This window comes from Amphiprion ocellaris, chromosome 14 (genome assembly GCF_022539595.1).
Source record: "Amphiprion ocellaris isolate individual 3 ecotype Okinawa chromosome 14, ASM2253959v1, whole genome shotgun sequence".
NCBI lineage: Eukaryota > Metazoa > Chordata > Actinopteri > Pomacentridae > Amphiprion > Amphiprion ocellaris.
In genome coordinates, this window is record NC_072779.1 from 26,793,094 (window position 1) to 26,811,893 (window position 18,800).

At 40.8% G+C, this 18,800-nt stretch overlaps 2 protein-coding genes across 3 annotated transcripts in view; both read left to right on the forward strand.

The window, feature by feature from the left end:
• srrm3 (serine/arginine repetitive matrix 3) overlaps window positions 1–6,085 on the forward strand; it is a 120,118-nt gene extending 114,033 nt beyond the window's left edge. For both annotated transcript variants that reach the window (XM_055017533.1, XM_055017532.1), the window contains exons 13-14: window positions 199–324; window positions 3,921–6,085. In XM_055017533.1, coding sequence (XP_054873508.1) covers window positions 199–324; window positions 3,921–4,188 — 394 coding nt within the window. In that variant the 3' untranslated portion in view covers window positions 4,189–6,085. The remainder of the gene's footprint in view (window positions 1–198; window positions 325–3,920) is intronic.
• Window positions 6,086–10,066: 3,981 nt separating this feature from the next.
• On the forward strand, window positions 10,067–16,743 carry hspb1 (heat shock protein, alpha-crystallin-related, 1). Its single transcript, XM_055017338.1, has 4 exons — window positions 10,067–10,545; window positions 15,260–15,323; window positions 15,861–16,160; window positions 16,237–16,743. The coding sequence occupies exons 1-3, from the start codon at window positions 10,155–10,157 to the stop codon at window positions 16,012–16,014; spliced, it is 609 nt and encodes a 202-aa protein (XP_054873313.1). The 5' UTR covers window positions 10,067–10,154; the 3' UTR covers window positions 16,015–16,160; window positions 16,237–16,743.
• The last annotated feature ends 2,057 nt before the right edge of the window (window positions 16,744–18,800 follow it).

Consider the following 18,800-nt stretch of genomic DNA (forward strand, 5'->3'; position numbering starts at 1 on the left):
AGCAACAGTACATCTGAGTACAGGAGCAGAACAGTGTTCAATCATTTATACAGAGCAGGGCCGATGTTAGCATTACAAACTCTAAAACTAAAATGAAGAACTAACAGTCTGAGAGTGAAAAAGCACATTCTCGGCTAAAGATACTAAAGTACTAGATGTATTTTGATGTTGTGTGTGTTGTTGCCGTGTGTGGTGCAGAGAGAGGGACAGTCCTAACCGCTCTGACACTGACAGCCGAGCTCGCCGCCGCTCACGCAGCTACTCACCCATCCGCAAAAGACGAAGAGATTCACCCAGCTTCATGGAGGCTCGCCGGATCACCAGGTAGCATTCCATAATACAACAGTTCCTGCTAGTTTAAACTATCTGATGAACATGAGAATAATACACGTGTTTATCTTGCTGTCTTGCTTTAATTGTATTCAGCAGCCCTTAAATATGACCCACTTCGATGTGTGACACTGAAGGCATGTCCCATAATTTTGCAGCACTGCACTCATGCTGGTGCAAAAGGCATTCTTTTATAGCTTTAAATTACACCATTGACAAATAAAAGGAATAAAAGGATGGAATTTGTTCCTGCTCTAAGTCACAAGTGGAAATTTTAAGAAGCCCATTCTGATCCATTAAATCCTTTGTATAACATAAAAATGAAAAACTGCAGGTACAAATTGAGGCAGTCATTACAAGGGTGTAGGCTTGGTAGACACAATGAAGTCAGACAGAAAATGTTATTACCTGAATTTATAGTTTTACATCAATCTGTCTAATAAGTTATGATGAATGTGGTAATTGTGCTTACTGCAGTAATGGTGGATAAGAAAAAATATTAGGAATGTTACATATAATCGTGTTTTCTTTCCTTTACACACTTGAGAGTTTCTGATTTCTGTATTTGCTGCATTATAACCTTGGAGAGTATTTATATATATAAACTCTACTGTATATATTAACCCTTCCAGCTGTAGGCTATGTTTTGAAACTTCCACCTAAATAAACATGCCTAAATCAGTCAGTGATGTCAGAATGGACAACTGTGGGCTCCATGGATTAGAGACAAAAAAAAACTCCTCATCCCATCACCAGGTCAGAGTGAGGCTTGAGAAAACAAAAAACACAACGTTTTTACTTCTACCAAACCAAAATTGTAAATGTGAGCTAAACACAGCCTTATAACAGTGAGTCAGTGACACTGATGTTACTGTATCTGTTCTAAAAAATATATTAGCTGCAACTCTACCAAAGTCGATTAAGCAGAAATGAGGCACAACATCCATTTGAGTCCCAGTAGCACCAGGTAAACCTCTTCATTGAATGCGCAATGCCTGGCAGCCTTTGAAAAATGGCACTGGTTTACAGCAGATATGTTCTGGTCCCAGTACAGGGACCTCCAAGGCAGAAGGGGTTAAATACAAACATGCAGAGGAAGAACTTTTTCCATCCCCGAATGGCGCCTCCAGTCTTTTTGTCGGGGTGGCCAACCACCTTTAGGAATAAGATAAATTAACCTCTGTGTTGCCTGAAACCCAAAGCAAAATAAAAACATGCAAATGACTTGCTGCTGCTCCTGCAGTGTCCTGCTCACTGCAGTCAGGAGCTTTGTAAATGTTGATTTTAGTAAATAAAGATTCCACCTTCGGGTGATTGTATGGTTGGTAGAGTGACACCTGGTCTAATGTAATGTTCAGTGCATGAAAAGAAATTAAATAAATACAGTGACCAACAGTGTCAAGGCCTGCTGCCGTGTACATATTAAACTGTACTTTTCTCATTAAAAACAGGCTGGTACTTATATTCGTGCAGAGATTTGCTCAACATGATCAATAGCATTCTCTTCTCTGTGCATTCAGTGTGCAGCTACAGCCAGGAGACAGTCAGCTTAGTGCAGAAAGGGAATAAACAAACCAGATACACTATATTTGTCACTTTACAAACAGCTGTGTTGGAGCTCAGGTCAGCCTGAGGACAGCTGCAATATAACAAATGATTTAACGGCAGTTGGTCATCTGTGACTGTGAGACAGCTCACCTGTCTGAAGTCAACAGAAGAACAGTGTCATTTACCGTTAGACCTTGTCTCCATGTCGAGAATATTTTATAGTTATAATTAATTTATGAGGTTACTGTTTAATGTGTGTAAATGCTCATTACTCTCCCACTTTGGAAACACATATATGGATCCTGCTGCTGTTTAATGCTGCAGGTTTTTTAATGAACTAAAAAAAAACTAGTACAAACAGCTGAAGGCAACAAACTAAACTTTAGCTCACCTAGTAAGATTGGCAACCTGCAGAAAAGGGACCAGGGTGCTCATTCAGAACCAACATGTTGGGATGCTGCAGGATTACTTTGTTAACTAGTAGTGCTATTTGCCTCGTGTTTCCAGTCTTTATTTCAAAGCTAAGCTAACTGTGTCCTGGTTCTAACCTCACATGTAACTAGCAGATATAAAATCTTATGTATGTGTCCGTAGGTAAGTGAATAAGAGAATTTGCAGAAATGTATGACTCATCCTTGAAATGTATCAAAATTTATTTAGATATTAAGTAATGTAACAATGATGATTAGTGTTGAAGTGAACAAAGTGCTTCAGAAGTGGATATAACAAACCAAAGCAATGTGATACACTGTGCACAAGAAGAAGGATAGAAAACGAGTACAACCAGTAAATATGATTAAAATTGGATTGAATTTATTTATTAAGTCTGTTTGTTTTGATTTGCTGTTTCAACAGTACGGTGCTATTTATCGTTCCATTAAAAGTGCATCAAAGAATTGCTTCATAATGATTTTTAAGTCTCCTTCCCGTTGAGAGCATGTCTGCATTTTGTTTCTGCCTCATTTTATAGATTTAGTTCTTATTTATCATTTGATCATTTTATGTTTTCCCACAGAAACATATTTGGGACTCATTGCACTTGAAATGTACTTAGCTATTCTAACAAAACGAATGAAGAAGAGAGTCACACATTCCTGAGAAAAGTCTTTCTGTGGGTCCCTGTGTCACCTCTGTTCCTTCTCATGCAAGTGTACATAGACATGGGTGAAATGTGTGTACCTTGTTCTCTTTTGCTCCAGTCCCAAAGGTCCTGATGCCAAGACAATGGGATGCTGCTGAAGTCAGCTTCTGCAGGCTAGTTACCCTGGTAACAGTTGCCATGCAGCAGGACCCTGCTAGTCTGACTCCTGAAGCTCAGCTGAACAGCAAACCATCAGAGCTCCCCTGAGTAAACCTGGCCTCTTCCTGTTGTTTTCTGTCCTCTGTCGTCTCTCTACACCTTCAGCTTCTGTTTGAAACTCACACCAACTCTAAAGCTGCACCTCACTGTGGTTAGGCGCCAATGTTGTAACTCATGGATGCAGAGATTAAAATGCTATTAAGGTTTAAGTGGATACCCCTGTTATTGCATAGGCTGTGGATTCCCAGGGCAGATATTGAAAACAAAAGGTGGTGTTATCTACAACATTGCAGGAATGACAAGGTGAAATACACCTTGTAGCAGCTCGGATACCTTGATAGCATTTATCTCTCCCTGCACAGTTGACTCTTGATTTGTCTGGGTGTTGGCGTCCACTGAGAAAATGGGGTTCTTTGGGGAACTAATGGCTAATTACCTTACAGGAAGCACTTGCAGCACTTGCTATTAACCAGGCAATCGCTCTTAAGCCCCAACTAACAACATGCATTTTTCTGCTGAGAATAATGTGTGTGTGTGCGTGCGTGCGTGCGTGCGTGCGTGCGTGTGTGTACTGAAGAGCTTGTTATTAACCCACATAGCTGCTCTCTTCCAGATCCTGTACTGATCATAGGTCTACCACTTCTATGGCCTAACACTAATTTGTTCTAACCAACCAAATCCTAAAAGTCTGATTATGTTATTATGTCTAAGATGTCACTGATTCTAAATGGTCTCTCCCCAGTGCTCGGAAGAGGCCCATCCCTTACTACCGGCCCAGTCCTTCGTCGTCCAGCTACGACAGCAGCCCGTCACGGTCCAGCCGCAGCCGTAGTCGTAGCTACAGCAGCTACAGCCGCAGCCGGAGCCACAGCCGGAGTCACAGCAGGAGCCGAAGCCGGAGCTGGAGCCGAAGCCGCAGCCAGAGTCGGAGCTGGAGCCACAGCAGGAGCCGATCCCGAAGCCACCACAGCTACTACAGCAACAGCAGCTATGACAGCCCCGGCTTCTGAACACAACGGACAGCACAGGAGAGCCAACAAAAGCAAGGAGAGGAGCAGTGCTGTTGAATTTACAACACTCCAGTTCAGTCATTATGTATCTTTAACAAGCTATCAACAGTGGCCGCACTGCTATACAGTCCAGGGTCCACACTCCTCCAGTCTGGACCGATAAGTCTTTTAACACAGACCCTGGATCAAAGAGAAGAAATGTATTTTGATATAGCACATTACTATGAAATTGGTTCATGTCTTCACATATACAAGGTAGTCAAGGAAATGGTTTCCACATGTCAAATATTAATTGGCTGAGCCCAAAGAACAAATCTCGCTGTATCTTAGCACTTTCTTTCTCATCTTCCACAAAGCAACCAAAAATGAATTCATTAACAACTATATACTAAATAAATATATATGGAAATAAATATGCTAAAAAGAGGGCCTGAGTAGGAGATGTAAAGAAGGGAGACACATCAGAGGAAAACAGCTTACTGTACATTTCAGAGAATCAGACTTTTTTGTTCCACTTGTCATGTATTCATCCCCCCAAAGACTTCTATTTTATCGAAGCACAGTGATCAACAAACGAGAGAACAAAAGAGAAGTCAGCGAATGAATCAGGAAGCAAAAAAGATGAGCTTTTTTAATGATACAAACTGTATTGTATAGGTTGGTCTGTATAGATGTAAACTCTCTTGTGTTCTGGCTTTGTAAACTATGCACTGTATATTCCATTTAGTTTGAGGAGGCTTGGTTAGCATGATGCATCAGGGGAGACTCGCTGCTCGAAGGAAATGGAAAGTGTCAGGGTGCATCTGTGGGCCCCTCTGACTTTCTTACAGTATGTCAGACAGCTGTATAGAGCTGGAAGGGTGGTGGGTGGGTTGGGGGAGGGACTGTATGTGTTATGTACTTTTACTCTTTTCCCTGTTTAAATACTCATGTTCATTTAGCTAATCATGTGTATGTGAGAGTGTGTGTGCGTGCGTATTTACCTCCTCTGCAAGGATCAGTGAAGTCATTATTTATGTGTACTGCACTGTAGCCATCACCTGCGGCTGCTGTTTGGTACTGTACAGGTAAACTATCTGCAAAAAGTCTCCATGCACATGTGTGTTGACCTCAGCTATTTATGAATTTACTGTATTTATTTGTTTATTTATTGGGTTATTTATTTTTTAGTTTATTTAGCATTTTCGCTGTAAAGCAGTTGGATCATGCTTTGAAGATGAGGTTGCTGCAGATAAAAAAAAACAAAACATACTGTATCTGTCCATGTTTTACTCAAATATGGCTTGTTGTGGCGAAGGCTTATTACCATGATCAGATTAGTGAGCGGTGTCTAAAATCACTGCTGTGTGTTTAAGATGCTCTGATTTTACCCAGTAGAACTGAGTGTTCACCCACACTTATTCCCATGACTGTCATTATGCATCCACAGCTGATTGTAATGGTTAATTTTAAGGCAGGCCACTGTGGCTGTTCCTGTATTGAGGATTGAGGAATCAGCCTGGAGCAGAACATCTCCTTGCGTGGGGAGGAGAGCCCATCATTCTGGTCTGCACACTGGATACTTTACTCCCTTGTGTAGTGGGCCGTGGTTACCAGCTGGTTACCAGCTTCAAGACAGTATGTGTGACAGCAGCAGATCTGTCTGCAGCTTCAGTAGGATGGCGAACAAACTGGCGATACAATCAGGGATCATGCCTAAGTCTTCCTTACCATTTATCCAATCTCATGGCACTCACACACTGCTGCAGTCCCAGTGTAACCAGACTCAACCTAACTATGATACTCTGTAAATCATTTATTCCAAGTATAGCATTGCCCCTTTAGTTCAAATCATTCTTTGTATTGTACAACTTATTATACCTGACAATAAACCGAAACAAAAGGGGAAATGATCAAACTCTTGTGCTGCTCTTTTTCTTATCTAACTGCTGGCAGGTTTGGGGAGTAACGGAATGCATGGAATGGTGTCATGTAATTACAATATACAAAAGGTAACTGTGTTGTGTTAAAGTTACAGGAAAAAAAGATTTGGTCTAATTGTTATGGATACATTTAGTAAAAATTGGGATTTCTACAATTCCAAAACACATTTTAAATGGGATAAAGAACAAATGACCATATGAAAACCATATGAACATATGGTTTTCCAACTCTAATGCTTTGAGTGTAGGACACCTGCATTTCAGTTTCTGTCACCAACATAAACATCACAGACAGCACATGAACAAACCCTCAACAACAGATCCATACAGGCAGGCATCTACCGCAGCACACAGGACCCCAAGTGCAGGCTGATGCCCCTGAGACTGTCCAGCAAATAACAGTAGGATGAGGCACAACCAAATTGCTGGGACAGCGTACAAAAACATCTGTGCCGAGTTTAGGTTACAAGTCTCCAAATCCCAATAGGACACACCACGGACCGCCTGAGAACATCAGGCTTTATAAAAGCCATGTTGTAAGCCTGAGCTAGACTTGCACTTTACAGCCTGCATTTTGTACATTATCCCTGTCCTTTTCACTCCTGTCCATTTATCTTTTTAGTGTTTTTATTCCTTTTTATTATTTATTATTTATATTGTACATCCATTGTTTACACTATTTTACATGCTGCTGTGACAAGGAGAACTGTCAAACGAAATTGCGTTGTATAGGAATGTGCAATGACGATAAAGAATCTATTTCATTTCAGAATACGTGGAGCCCTTTCAGCATGTGGCCAGAGGTCATGGTGGCCCATCCATCCATCCATCCATTATCTATACACCGCTTAATCCTCATTAGGGTCGCGGGGGGGGCTGGAGCCTATCCCAGCTGACTCGGGCGAAGGCAGGGGACACCCTAGACAGGTCGCCAGTCTGTCGCAGGGCTACATACAGAGACAAACAATCACTCTCACATTCACACCTACGGGCAATTTAGAATAATCAATTAACCTCAGCATATTTTTGGACTGTGGGAGGAAGCCGGAGTACCCGGAGAAAACCCACGCATGCACAGGGAGAACATGCAAACTCCATGCAGAAAGATCCCGGGAAAGCCGGGACGCGAACCAGGGACCTTCTCGCTGCAAGGCGAAAGTGCTAACCACCACGCCACTGTGCAGCCCGTCATGGTGGCCCATTGCTAGCTAAACCCGGACAATGCTCTCAGCAACAGAAACACTGAAAACCACCTCACCAATCCATAGCAACCAAAATTCAAAAATACTCAAACAAATAAAACTCACAAAATTACTCAATGAACTATTTGGATTTGAGCATTAACAACCCTTTAGTTTTTCATGCTGCCAGCATAATCCTCCTCGATTTGCTACACAGCAAATGAACTGCAGCTTTCCATTTTATAAGCAATAAGAGGCTCCATCTGATGGCACAACTAGATACTACGGGTCATATACAGTACATTTCCTGACATGCATGTCCATCATCTTCTGCCTCATTAGTTAATATATTTTCAATTGGTTAAACTATTAATAACAAATTTATTAAATGATCATTAAGATTCCCATTGTTAACTAAAAATGTCCAGCAACCAATATCTCAGCATCTGTTCTGTTGGCCTGTTTAAAGGGTCAGATCACCGAAATGACCTTTTAATTGTATTACAGTTAGAAATGAGTTAGATGAAGTCTATTATATGACCTCCTATCCACCTAGCCACACAGTAATCCCTCTTTCCCCACCACCTTCTCACTGTCATTCTAGCTGGTTACATTACAGAAGAGCCTACACTTTAGTAAAAGTCATCTTAATGATAACTCTTTGATTTTTCTTTATACATATTTGGTACCATAAATTACTTTTTGTGAATGCTATGATATTTGGATTAGGTAACTGACTACGTTTTCAAACAGGTAATTAGTAATTGTATCTGATTTATTTATTTATTTAAATAACCCTCCTAACCCTGACTTCAGGGAGTGATGGATTTTAGGAGCTGTGCTTGCATTTTCCTACAGATGGCACTGATGAGATCCTTGCAGACCTTGATATACATGGCTCACCACTTAAACCTCACAAAAATGGGCTTGAATGTTCTCCAACCATAACAAACTTCCGCAACCTCTAGTCAAAGGACTGAGGGAGGATGTGGTGTCATTTAGAGACAGATATCAACATGGCATATTTATGCCGTGGTATTATTGTTTTAAATCTATTACATTAAGAAACTAACCCTCCAACAATCAAATAGATAAAAGATTCAAATTAAGAGTGACAATTAATCAAAATGAAAATAGTCCAATCAGGAGTTCTCTTTTACTTTCAGTGTTTTCAGTTGCGCTGTCAGTTTTTTTTTTATCAGCTTCTCCTCTTCTCTCTGTAACACTGAGAAAAACAGAGTCACAGTCCTGTAACACCTGCTTATGAGACCTTGATGTCAGAACTCTGAAGCCCAATAGAGCATTTTGACTTGTCATAGCAAAGGAAAAGTACTGGTGACAATACATTTTATTCTGCCAAGTGTCCTTGTAAAATACGATAGTGAACAGCATGCTCAATACCACAACCTCTAAAACTGATTTTAATGTTATATTCCAAAATGTCTACCATTTAGAGGTATTTTAATTCTTTCTCAATCCAAAAAGAACGGCCTTGGCTTTTACTGTGTCTGATTTATCTGTGGAGTTATTTACCACGTTGCTAAAGTTGCTAGCAGTGTATTCCTTCTAGGCATTTTGTAACTAACCTACTTTGTTCTGGAAATTCAGAAACATGACTCAAATGTTTTTCATTCATCTTCGCATTCAAGCAGTGGTTGGCTGCACCTACAATGATCAGTTCATCAAATATAAACTTTTGGTAAACCACGCTCTGGTCATGGTACATATAGCAATGAAGGTGGTAGGTAAGTCAGTTATCTCCTTGAGCACTTGATCAATTGTAATTTATCTGTGCAGTAGTAGAAAGATTTTGCTTTTACCTGCTGATTGCGAGAGCATCCACTGTCCACCCACAGTCCTTGACTGCAACTGGAGCAGCAAAACAGAAAGAAATGACAGCAAAAGAGAAAGGAATAAGTGACATTTTCATTTAATCTTTTTATTTCCTTTTAAGGAATTACACAACCTCTGCTGACTCCCACAGTGAAGACAACACAGCTCTATGGCAGCTTTGCAGGGTCTGCTGGAAACTGTGAACCCTCTCACACACTTTCTATGTGGATCCTATAAGCGCAAGGTGACAGGGCACAATGCAAAAGCCTTTTTAGCAGAACATCTCATGAGAGTGCAAGTGTGAAATCAACGGTAATGTGTGCTGTACAATAAAGCCAGAGATGGTGGCAGTAAAAGTGTGCTTTGAGAAACCCTAGCTTATTAACTCTGCATTCATGACGTTATCAGCACTGACACTGATCTGATAACTGCCAATTGCAAATACTTGTGAACATTGAAGATTTATTTCTCCAGTTAAATTTTAATTTAAATATTTTTGTGTGTGGATGCAATGTTCATTTACATTCAGACCACAAAGTGACATTTCACTGTGTATTTAATAAGTAGTACTTGTGCTGCAAAGTGCATCACATCATAGTCTATACAGATCCATGTTAGAAATAGCATATTTGTCTGGGTTGTGCTCGGCAGGTCCAGCTGACAGCAGCCTCCCAGAATCTTCTGGCTTTTTGGAACGCCCAGACAGGGTAGAAGGGGGATTACACATAGCATGGGGGAGGAGGGCTTAGTGCACTGGGCAGCTGCTACTGGGGAGGGCCTTCCTGTTGGATTCCATTCGAGTGCTACGCCTGCCACAAATAGATATTCTCGTACTTTCCTGAAACATTTCGGGGGTGTGAGCTGGGGGCTTGAGTCAGAGGGGAGGGTTCTGTCGACAGGGGTGGGTTCAGTGTGTATATAAACTCCCAGCTGAGAGGCAGACAGCACATTGGGTAAACATTTTCAGAGAGGCCAAAGAGCTCTTCATTTGCACACAGCAGCACTCCTCTGCCGCCTGAACACAACCATCATGAGTGAGAGACATATTCCTTTCACCCTGCTCCGCACCCCCAGCTGGGACCCATTCCGTGACTGGCACCAGAGCAGCCGCATCTTTGACCAAGCCTTCGGTATGCCGGCTCTGCCCGAGGACTTCGCCACATTCCCCAGCACCCACTGGCCGGGGTACCTGAGGCCCTCCATCCTGGCCCCAGAAATTGGAGCCATGATGCCCCACGCTCCCATGATGTACGCCAATCCCATGATGGCCCAGCAAGCTCGGGTCCTGTCCCGCCAGATGAGCAGTGGTATGTCAGAGATCAAGCAGACCCAAGACACCTGGAAAATGTGTCTGGATGTCAACCACTTCTCACCTGAGGAGCTGGTGGTGAAGACTAAGGATGGTGTGGTGGAAATCTCTGGTGAGCTCTCAATCCTCCTTCACCGATGCATTGTTTGTACTGCACTTACCTACTGCATGCTGATTGTTTTTAGAATAAAACCATGAAGTGTCAATCTTCAGTCAGAGGCCACTGTTTGATAGGCCTGCTCCATTTAACAGTAATTACACCTGCACAGAACAGGTGTAGTGGCAGGGTTAGTCACTCACATAAAATACAACAAGAGAGACATTTGTTGTACTTACTGTAAGTGCATCTCTGTCTAATGTAAAACACAAATTGCGACAGGGCTGAACAATAGACACAAGATAAAAGCCAGGAAACCTTTTTGCTAGGTCAAGTACAAAGCAGATGCATTGCTGCAGTTACATAACATCTTTAGACAATAAACTGAGTTCCAGGACACAGGGGGGCGGGGGCTTGGGCTGCAGTCCACTAGGTGGAAAACAATACACAATTCAACACGTGGGAGTCAACTTTTACACCAAGGCCACGGATAAACACAGAGCAAAAACAGTTTCACTTTTTGCCATGAAATGTTTGCACTGTCCATCCATGCCCGTGAAGGATCACAGCAAAACCGAGGAAAGTGTAGAATGGATCATATAATAGCTTAGCTCTCTGAAGCCTCGTGCCCCTTTTTCTCTGACTCTCCTTCTGTGTCTGCCATTTCACAAAGAATCGTACTCTTAGCGCAGGGGATTTAGCCACAACTCACCCACTGCTGCTTTAAAAGGACTGCTGGATTGTGTCCAGGTCCAGGGCCTGGCTATCTCTGCTAAGAGACTGGACCTCATCAGGAACAGAGAGATAAACAAAGCATAGGATTCAGTCCAAGTGGAATTTGCCACCTCATGTTTCTCATATGCCACTAGGGAATTAGGACGATGAGTGTGAAGTTGATATCACAGGCTTAATGAAGAATTTTGTAATCATATATCTGCAGTCTCCCTTCAGTCATATTCAAGCCTGAACAAAACTAATGATGCTTCCTGTAGTGGTCAAAAAATTTGCTGCTTGGCCCAGCCAGACACACTCGCACTGGCAGTTTGGTCCTGTTGAAAAGAGGACAACTCCCTGAGGACAGCAGCCTTTATCAGCCTGTTGTCACAACAAACATATTACTGCATTTAGAGCCATGATGAGGAGCAGTGTTTCAGCCTCACAGCCTGGCATCTCAGGGACGAGGAGAAGCTGACTGATTAGGTCCAGGGATGGTCTTCAGTGGCTGTGTGGCCACATGGGTAGCAGCTGTACAAGATAAAAATAAAACCCCAACTCAAAATTCAGCTCAGTTATATTTATATAGCACTGTTTCACAGCTTATGACAGTGTTTCTCAAATAGTGGGGCGCGCCCCCCTGGGGGGGCGCAGAGGCATGTCAGGGGGGGCGTGGGAGACTGGGAGGAAAAAGGTCCTTCAACGCGGAACTAGTTAGCTGAACTATTGTTTTAACGTCGGCCTGTTTTTCGCGGCGTACAACAATACTGAAATTGTGCTGGCCCATAGACTGTATATGCCATAGATATAAAAAAATATTAATAATAATAATCTTGTATATATATCTATGGTATATGCACTGGCCGTTCAGACTCCGAAGTACAGACTCCTGAGAACGGGAGAACGCATCGTTAATGTGCAGACGGAACACCAGCGTACTTGATCAAGTCACATACTCGGCTCATCTCCTCCGATTATTTTTACCAGCAATGTCAAACATACGGCTTGCGGGCCAAAACCGGCCCACCAGACGGTCCATTGCGGCCCGTGGGACGACTTTACAAATGATAAAAATTACAACAACATTAACTGTAAATTGTAAATTTGTAAAATTGTAAATTTAAAATAATTTCTAGAACTTGACAAGTTGTTCTGATCATGAAGTAAAATACTAGATTGTTCAGTTCCAGAAACCTGTGACTGAATGTTTTGTGTTTTTGTAGATAAACTGTTACCTGGCAGTTACAATGCATGTGTAAATGATGAACTGAGGCATAATAGGCTACTGTTGAAATTGAACTTGTTTTCCTTAAGAAATTTCAGGTTCATAATATTTTGTAAAAAGATACTTCATTAAATGTGAACATTTTCAGAATGTACTATTTTTGAACTAAAACAAAGGGGAAAAGTTGGAATTGTGGTTATTTATAGGTTATTATGCTGTGATTTTACTGGTGGGGCCCACTGGAGATCAGATTGGGTTTATGTGGTCCCTGGACTAAAATGAGTTTGACACCCGTGATTTTTTTATTTATATATATATATATATATATATATATATATATATATATATATATATATATATATATATATATATATATATATATATATATATGTATATATACGCACAAAGTTATTGGGGGGGCACGAAAGTTTTTTGTCCTCCGAAGGGGGGCCCGACAGAAAAAATTTGAGAACCACTGGCTTATGACATCCAAACACACTTCACACAGTAGGATGAAGACCTTACAAAAATATAAAGAAGAACCCGATAAATGGTTCTATTTGAGTTAGCGCTCGTGAACCAGGCTCAGGGACAGCAGCCATCTGCCTTGAATGGGTAGGTGAGGGCAAAGGGTTGACAGAACAGGATAGCAAACTTTGGGACTTTGCTTTAATGGCAAAAAAATTGTAAAATAGGTTTAATATATGTTAAATGTGAAGCTAGCTTAGGTAATAAAGGTAACCAATCTGCTTAGCATGGTCACATTTATCTAGTACAGCTTTGTAAAATGCCAGGCTAGCTGTTTCACAATGTTTCCAGTCTTTATGCTATGCTAAACCAGTTTCTAGTCTTCATGCTAAGCTAAAACAGCTTCTGGCACTAACTTAATCATTATTATTTTAATAGTTAATGAGGAAGCTGTGTATCATCATTTTTCAGTACAAAGATGGCAGGCATCCGCACAGTTATAGCAAGACTCCAGGAGGTCACTGTACCTTGCCACAAAATTATTTTAAGCAAAGTTAACTACTAACAATACATATTTAGCAACTCTAAAGCTCCCTGTATAACATCCCAGACCTCTAATAACTAGTACAAAAATTTGAAAAGACATCACAACACCTAGTTACAAAAATCATTCTAAGCTAAGCTAACCATTTGTTAGCTCTATTGCTTTGTGTTTAGTATTCAGGCATGAGAATGCTACGTTACACTGTAAGTTTAACAGTAACTTACAAGAAGCTAGAGCCACGAGCAGGTTCCCAGTGTTTCCAGCATAAGGACTGGAAACACTGCTAAACACTTACCTTTGCCCAAAACAAACAACCTCCCACAAGTGAAACAAGAAAGTTTCAGAAGTGCTGGCTAACTTATTTTCTTGCAATCTCTAGTCTTTTTGCAAAGCTAAGTTAGCGGTACAAGCATACAGTCATGAGTGGTATCAGTCTTGCAGTTTGGATCCTTTATGCAAGTAAAAGTATCAATGCAGCTGTATTGTTTACTTTGTGTACAAATAAAAGCACAACATTAAAAATCCTACATAAGTAAAAAATATGCAAGTATCAGCAGCAAAATGTAGTTAGAATGTTACAGTGAAAGTACTGGTTTTGCATTTCTGACTGATATATTATTATATATGAAATAATTTAACCAATAATAGTCAAAGAATCTTTCATTTTTGCTGAGATATATTTGAGAATTTATTGAAATAAAACCATGTGATATGTTTAGAGGGGGGAAAAAATCACTATTTGATGGAGCTTTTAACAACTCAGATATCTGAAATACGAACCCGACTACACACTGCTTTTTTGACAGAAGCCAAAATAGCTGGAAACCACTGGTTTAATCTTTAACAATATTTACTGTACAATGTATTTTAAAAGAGTGTTAAACTGAAATAATATTTTTAAAAGTTAAGTAAATCTGTAAAAAAAAAAAAAAAAAGGTAGTGGAATGTAGAAAGGTAGAAAGTGCAAAATGTTCTTCTGAAATGCAGTGTAGTGAAAGTAGTGGAAGTTAAAATGGGGATACTCTAGTAAAGTACAAATACTTCAAAACTGTAATGAAGTACAGTAAGAGAGTAAATGTACTTACTTACTTTCCACCACTGAAATCTTCTCATCTAATACTCAATGTAAAATTGCATGGTATTCCTATAAGTATCTACATTTGGTTGAATTATTCATGGTAGCATTGCATTTAGGTCTATTTCGTACCAAGGTTCTGGCTACAGGAGGACATTTTGAGAAGGAAAAACACAGGTGAAAATAATTTAGTCAGTGATAGCTCCGTTCCATCGAGTATCTCAATGAGTCATGACAGCGAGCCAACATGATGCCATCTCCAGCTCACCTAAAGGGCATGCAGCTGTTGTTAATGTTATGAAAGACACCTGTGCTTTTCCTGCCGCTGTCAAAACAATCCATTCAATAAAATGAGTTTTTCAATATAATAATTGAACTAAACTGTAATTATACACCTGTGCTTTTTAGGCTTGACAAGACAAATGAAAAAGTCCTAATAAACATTTCATTTCCAACAATCCATTTTAGCTTAATTATTTTAAAAAAAAATGCAATCTACCTTCATTTTAAGTTAATTGTTAATTATAATGATAGTTTAAAACAGCAGAAGTTCACACACCTGCAATAGTTTCAGTGTAGGTGTACAAATGTGTGCAGGTGATAAGAGGCTCTAGACAACATTATTATGTTGTTATACCATAGGTGGAGGAATCTTTAAAAGTAGGGCCACATTTAACTAAAAGTACGTTATGTATGTCAACAGGCAAACATGAGGAGAGGAAGGACGAGCATGGCTTTGTTTCCAGATGCTTCACCAGGAAATACACGTAAGTAATTCATTCTTTATCAAAGATAATGGTGTAGCATTAAGTTGTGCCAAAGTTACGTTTCTTGATCACCAGTAAATACAACAGTTTATGATATCGGTCATGCAATGTGTCAACAACGTACTTCAAAACCTTCCAAATTTGTAACTAAAAATGATGTTTTGTGGTGGTGGATTTGCATTAAATTTTCATAGAGAAAAGGCATTTCTCAGGCTGGGTTCAGATTCTTCTGCTTCTTTTATCATGGCTCTGTTGCCTTCAGTCTCTTTAGTTTTGGCCTGGTGTGGCCTGTAGATGGCTAACTGCTGCTGATAGCTGAATTTCATGCTCTGAGAAGCAGCAGTAGCAGCAGCAGAGTTGTCTGCTTCATAGGACTCTGCTGCCATCCAGGGGCCGCAGTGAGAGGACAACCTGAGCTGCTCCTGCATTTCCTTTTACCTCATCAAGTATAGTTCAATATGCCAGTCAGTCTTTAAGTAATGGCAGCAGCTCTTACTCAGATTTAGAACCTAACTGTGCCGTATTTTTCCCCTCCAGCCTCCCCCCATCAGCAGACATTGAGAAGGTGACCTCCTCCCTGTCTCCTGAGGGGCTTCTGACCGTGGAGGCTCCTTTGATCAGGCCTGCAATTGAGTCTGCAGAGACTACGATACCTGTCAACGTGGACAAAGGTGGTGTGGTTAAGAAGTAGGACGAAAAGCAGCGCAACGTGTCGCACACACACGCACACACTCACACACACACACACACACACACACACACACACACACACACACACACACACACACACACACACACACACACTCAATGAAGCATTTTATTTCTGCTTTTAGAAAGGTGAAGAAGCAGCTTACACACACACACACACACACACACACACTCAATGAAGCATTTTATTTCTGCTTTTAGAAAGGTGAAGAAGCAGCTTACTGCTCTCACTAAACCAGGCTTGCTGTCATGCCCCGAGAGAGAGGGGGATTGCCCTTGCTCTTCTCTCTCCCCTCTGTCTTTGGTAATGAGCCAACCCCAGCTGAGTGCACTGTGTTAACACATCTGCACCAGTGCCATATGCCAGCTCTTTGTGCTGTAATTACACTCTTCATCTGAATAAGGGAAATTTCAACTTAGCCCTGTTTAAAGATTCTTTTTGCTGCCTTTCCCTCACTTAACACACATGCTTCACATGCTGCCTCCTCACATATGCTCAAGACAACAGCAAAGCAGACTGTAATAGCAGAGATCTTGAAAATTAAGGAATCAATGTCCCAAGATAGCATTGTAGACCACCACTCTAAGTAGTGAACAGTGCCTGTTAGCGATCACACTGTGGTCTCCCTGGACTGGAAAACAACTGATTTCTGGTGCCTTTGGAGACTGTCTGTTCAGCCATGCAAACAGAGAATAAAGAACACAAAACAAACTGGGTCTCATTTTTTCTGCTTGAAATTCTGCTATTTGTTTGCATGATTGGCCAGTCTTCCTCTATAGGGAAGTGGCATTTTTAAGCAGTCACTGTGACCTGTGTATTTTAACTCTGGAATCAGGGAAATAATAACTAAATGGAAAAGCTAAGCTGCTTAATGTTGTGGTATCTTATGCTAAATTATTCATCTGATGGTCATCCAGGCAAAAGATAGCCAGTGAAACATGTTAGCCCCCATGAGGTAGGCAGGCAGCTCATGCCCAACAAGATGCTTCATTACTGGTGACTTTTAACATTCTGACATTTCAGAATAGCACCCCCATCAGGTTGTGTGAGCCCTCTGTAGTGCCACAGTGGACAAGGTTTAATTAAAATTACAGCAAAATGTACTTATACATTGTTTCCTTTACTTAGAACTTAATGAGTATAAAACCTATACTTAGAAGAAGGTAAGATCATAATATTCATAACATGTATTCAGTTTTTATGAATGAATCCCAATCAATCAGTCTTCACCAGACAGGACTGATTCCATGTAGACTGCTGGGATGGGTCCACACTTCATGAAGTTGATGGAAAAACTCATTTGACAGTTGATATATGAGACAGATATCAATTGTACAGAGAAAGAGAGCTGCCTTTTCTACTGTGCATCTGCACTGAAATGTGTCATAACTTCCAAATTACATAATTCCATCATACAGAATGTCTCTAATGAATTATTTGTGACCAGATAGATGCATAATTGATGGAGATTTGCTCTCTATTCCTGACTCAACAAGGTCATTTAAAACAATTGCACCAGGAATGCTACTGAGAGACTGAAAATGTTAGTGTCTGCTGGAGTACAAAGATGCTTGTTTGTTCGATACTAGGGGTACAACTAATTATTAGTATTAAATGACTGAATCAGATTGCCATGTCGTTTTGTACAGACATACCTGGTTCCAGGAGGATTTTTGCTGACTTCAGGAATCTGCTGATTTCTCATGCAGTACCCCAGTGAGGTTGACATGTGTGATTTAAAAGGAAATATCTTGACAACAAGTTAATGCAGAGGGCTGCACAGTCGATCTGTGGTTAGTACTGTTGCCTTGCAGCTCGAAAAACCCCAGTCCGTGTCCCAGCCTCAGCGTGGGATCTTTCTGTGTGGAGTTTGCATATTTTTCCTGTGCATGTGTGGGTTTTCTCCGGGTACTCCTCCCACAGTCCAAAATGCTGAAATTTCTGTGGGTGTGTTTGTTTGCCTCGCTGTGTAGCCCTGTGACAGACTGATGACCTGTCCAGGGTGTCCCCTGCCTTCACCCTCTGTCTGCTGGGATAGACTTCAGCCTGGCCTCAAAAATTAAGCCTGTGTAGGTATGATTTAAACAGCCAGTAGGGGGCAAAGAGAAGTCAGATTGTATAGAAGTCTAGGAGAAAATGATCCTACTTCTCACTTTATTACCTCACTAACCGTTTTATAGAGTTTATGTCAGTCACTTGTTTCAGGTCTCCTTCAATACAGCATGGTGTTCATTCTGTAACTTATTTTCTTATTTACAGTAAAATAGATTGGCTATGTCACTGTAATTGACAGCAGAGTATGTTTTAGAGCAGGACTACTTTGTGACTTGACTGACAGGTCACTACCGTCACGTGAGTTCTCAGTCTGCCCATCACTCATTACTCATTTTCTGCTTGCTTAACCCCTTAGACCCACAGTCAGGTCAAGCTTTCAATCCCTACAATACTTTGGTTTATTTCAGGTGTCTGACTTAAAAAAAAAAATTGTGACTTTCTCAGTTGCTCACTTAGTGTTTAGTGCTACTTAGCAGATGTTAGGAAGCTGACATGGCAAAAGATGTCAGATGTAGCTGGAGTCTATCACAGCTGACTTAGGCTGAAGGCAGGCGACACCTTGGACAGGTCACCAGTCTATCACAGGGTTACACATAGAGACAAACAAGCACTCTTCATGTATTATTTTGACCTGATTATTAACTTTGAATTTGACTCAAGGTCTACATTTTTTCAACATACATTAAACTAATTAGTTTTACTTATTTAACAGT

Excerpts from the sequence above, each read along its gene's own strand:
- hspb1 (XM_055017338.1), top strand. The coding sequence starts at position 10,155 with ATGAGTGAGAGACATATTCCTTTCACCCTGCTCCGCACCCCCAGCTGG. Across the intron at positions 10,546-15,259 it reads TGGTGTGGTGGAAATCTCTG|GCAAACATGAGGAGAGGAAG; the intron begins GTGAGCTCTCAA and ends GTATGTCAACAG. Across the intron at positions 15,324-15,860 it reads TGCTTCACCAGGAAATACAC|CCTCCCCCCATCAGCAGACA; the intron begins GTAAGTAATTCA and ends TTTCCCCTCCAG.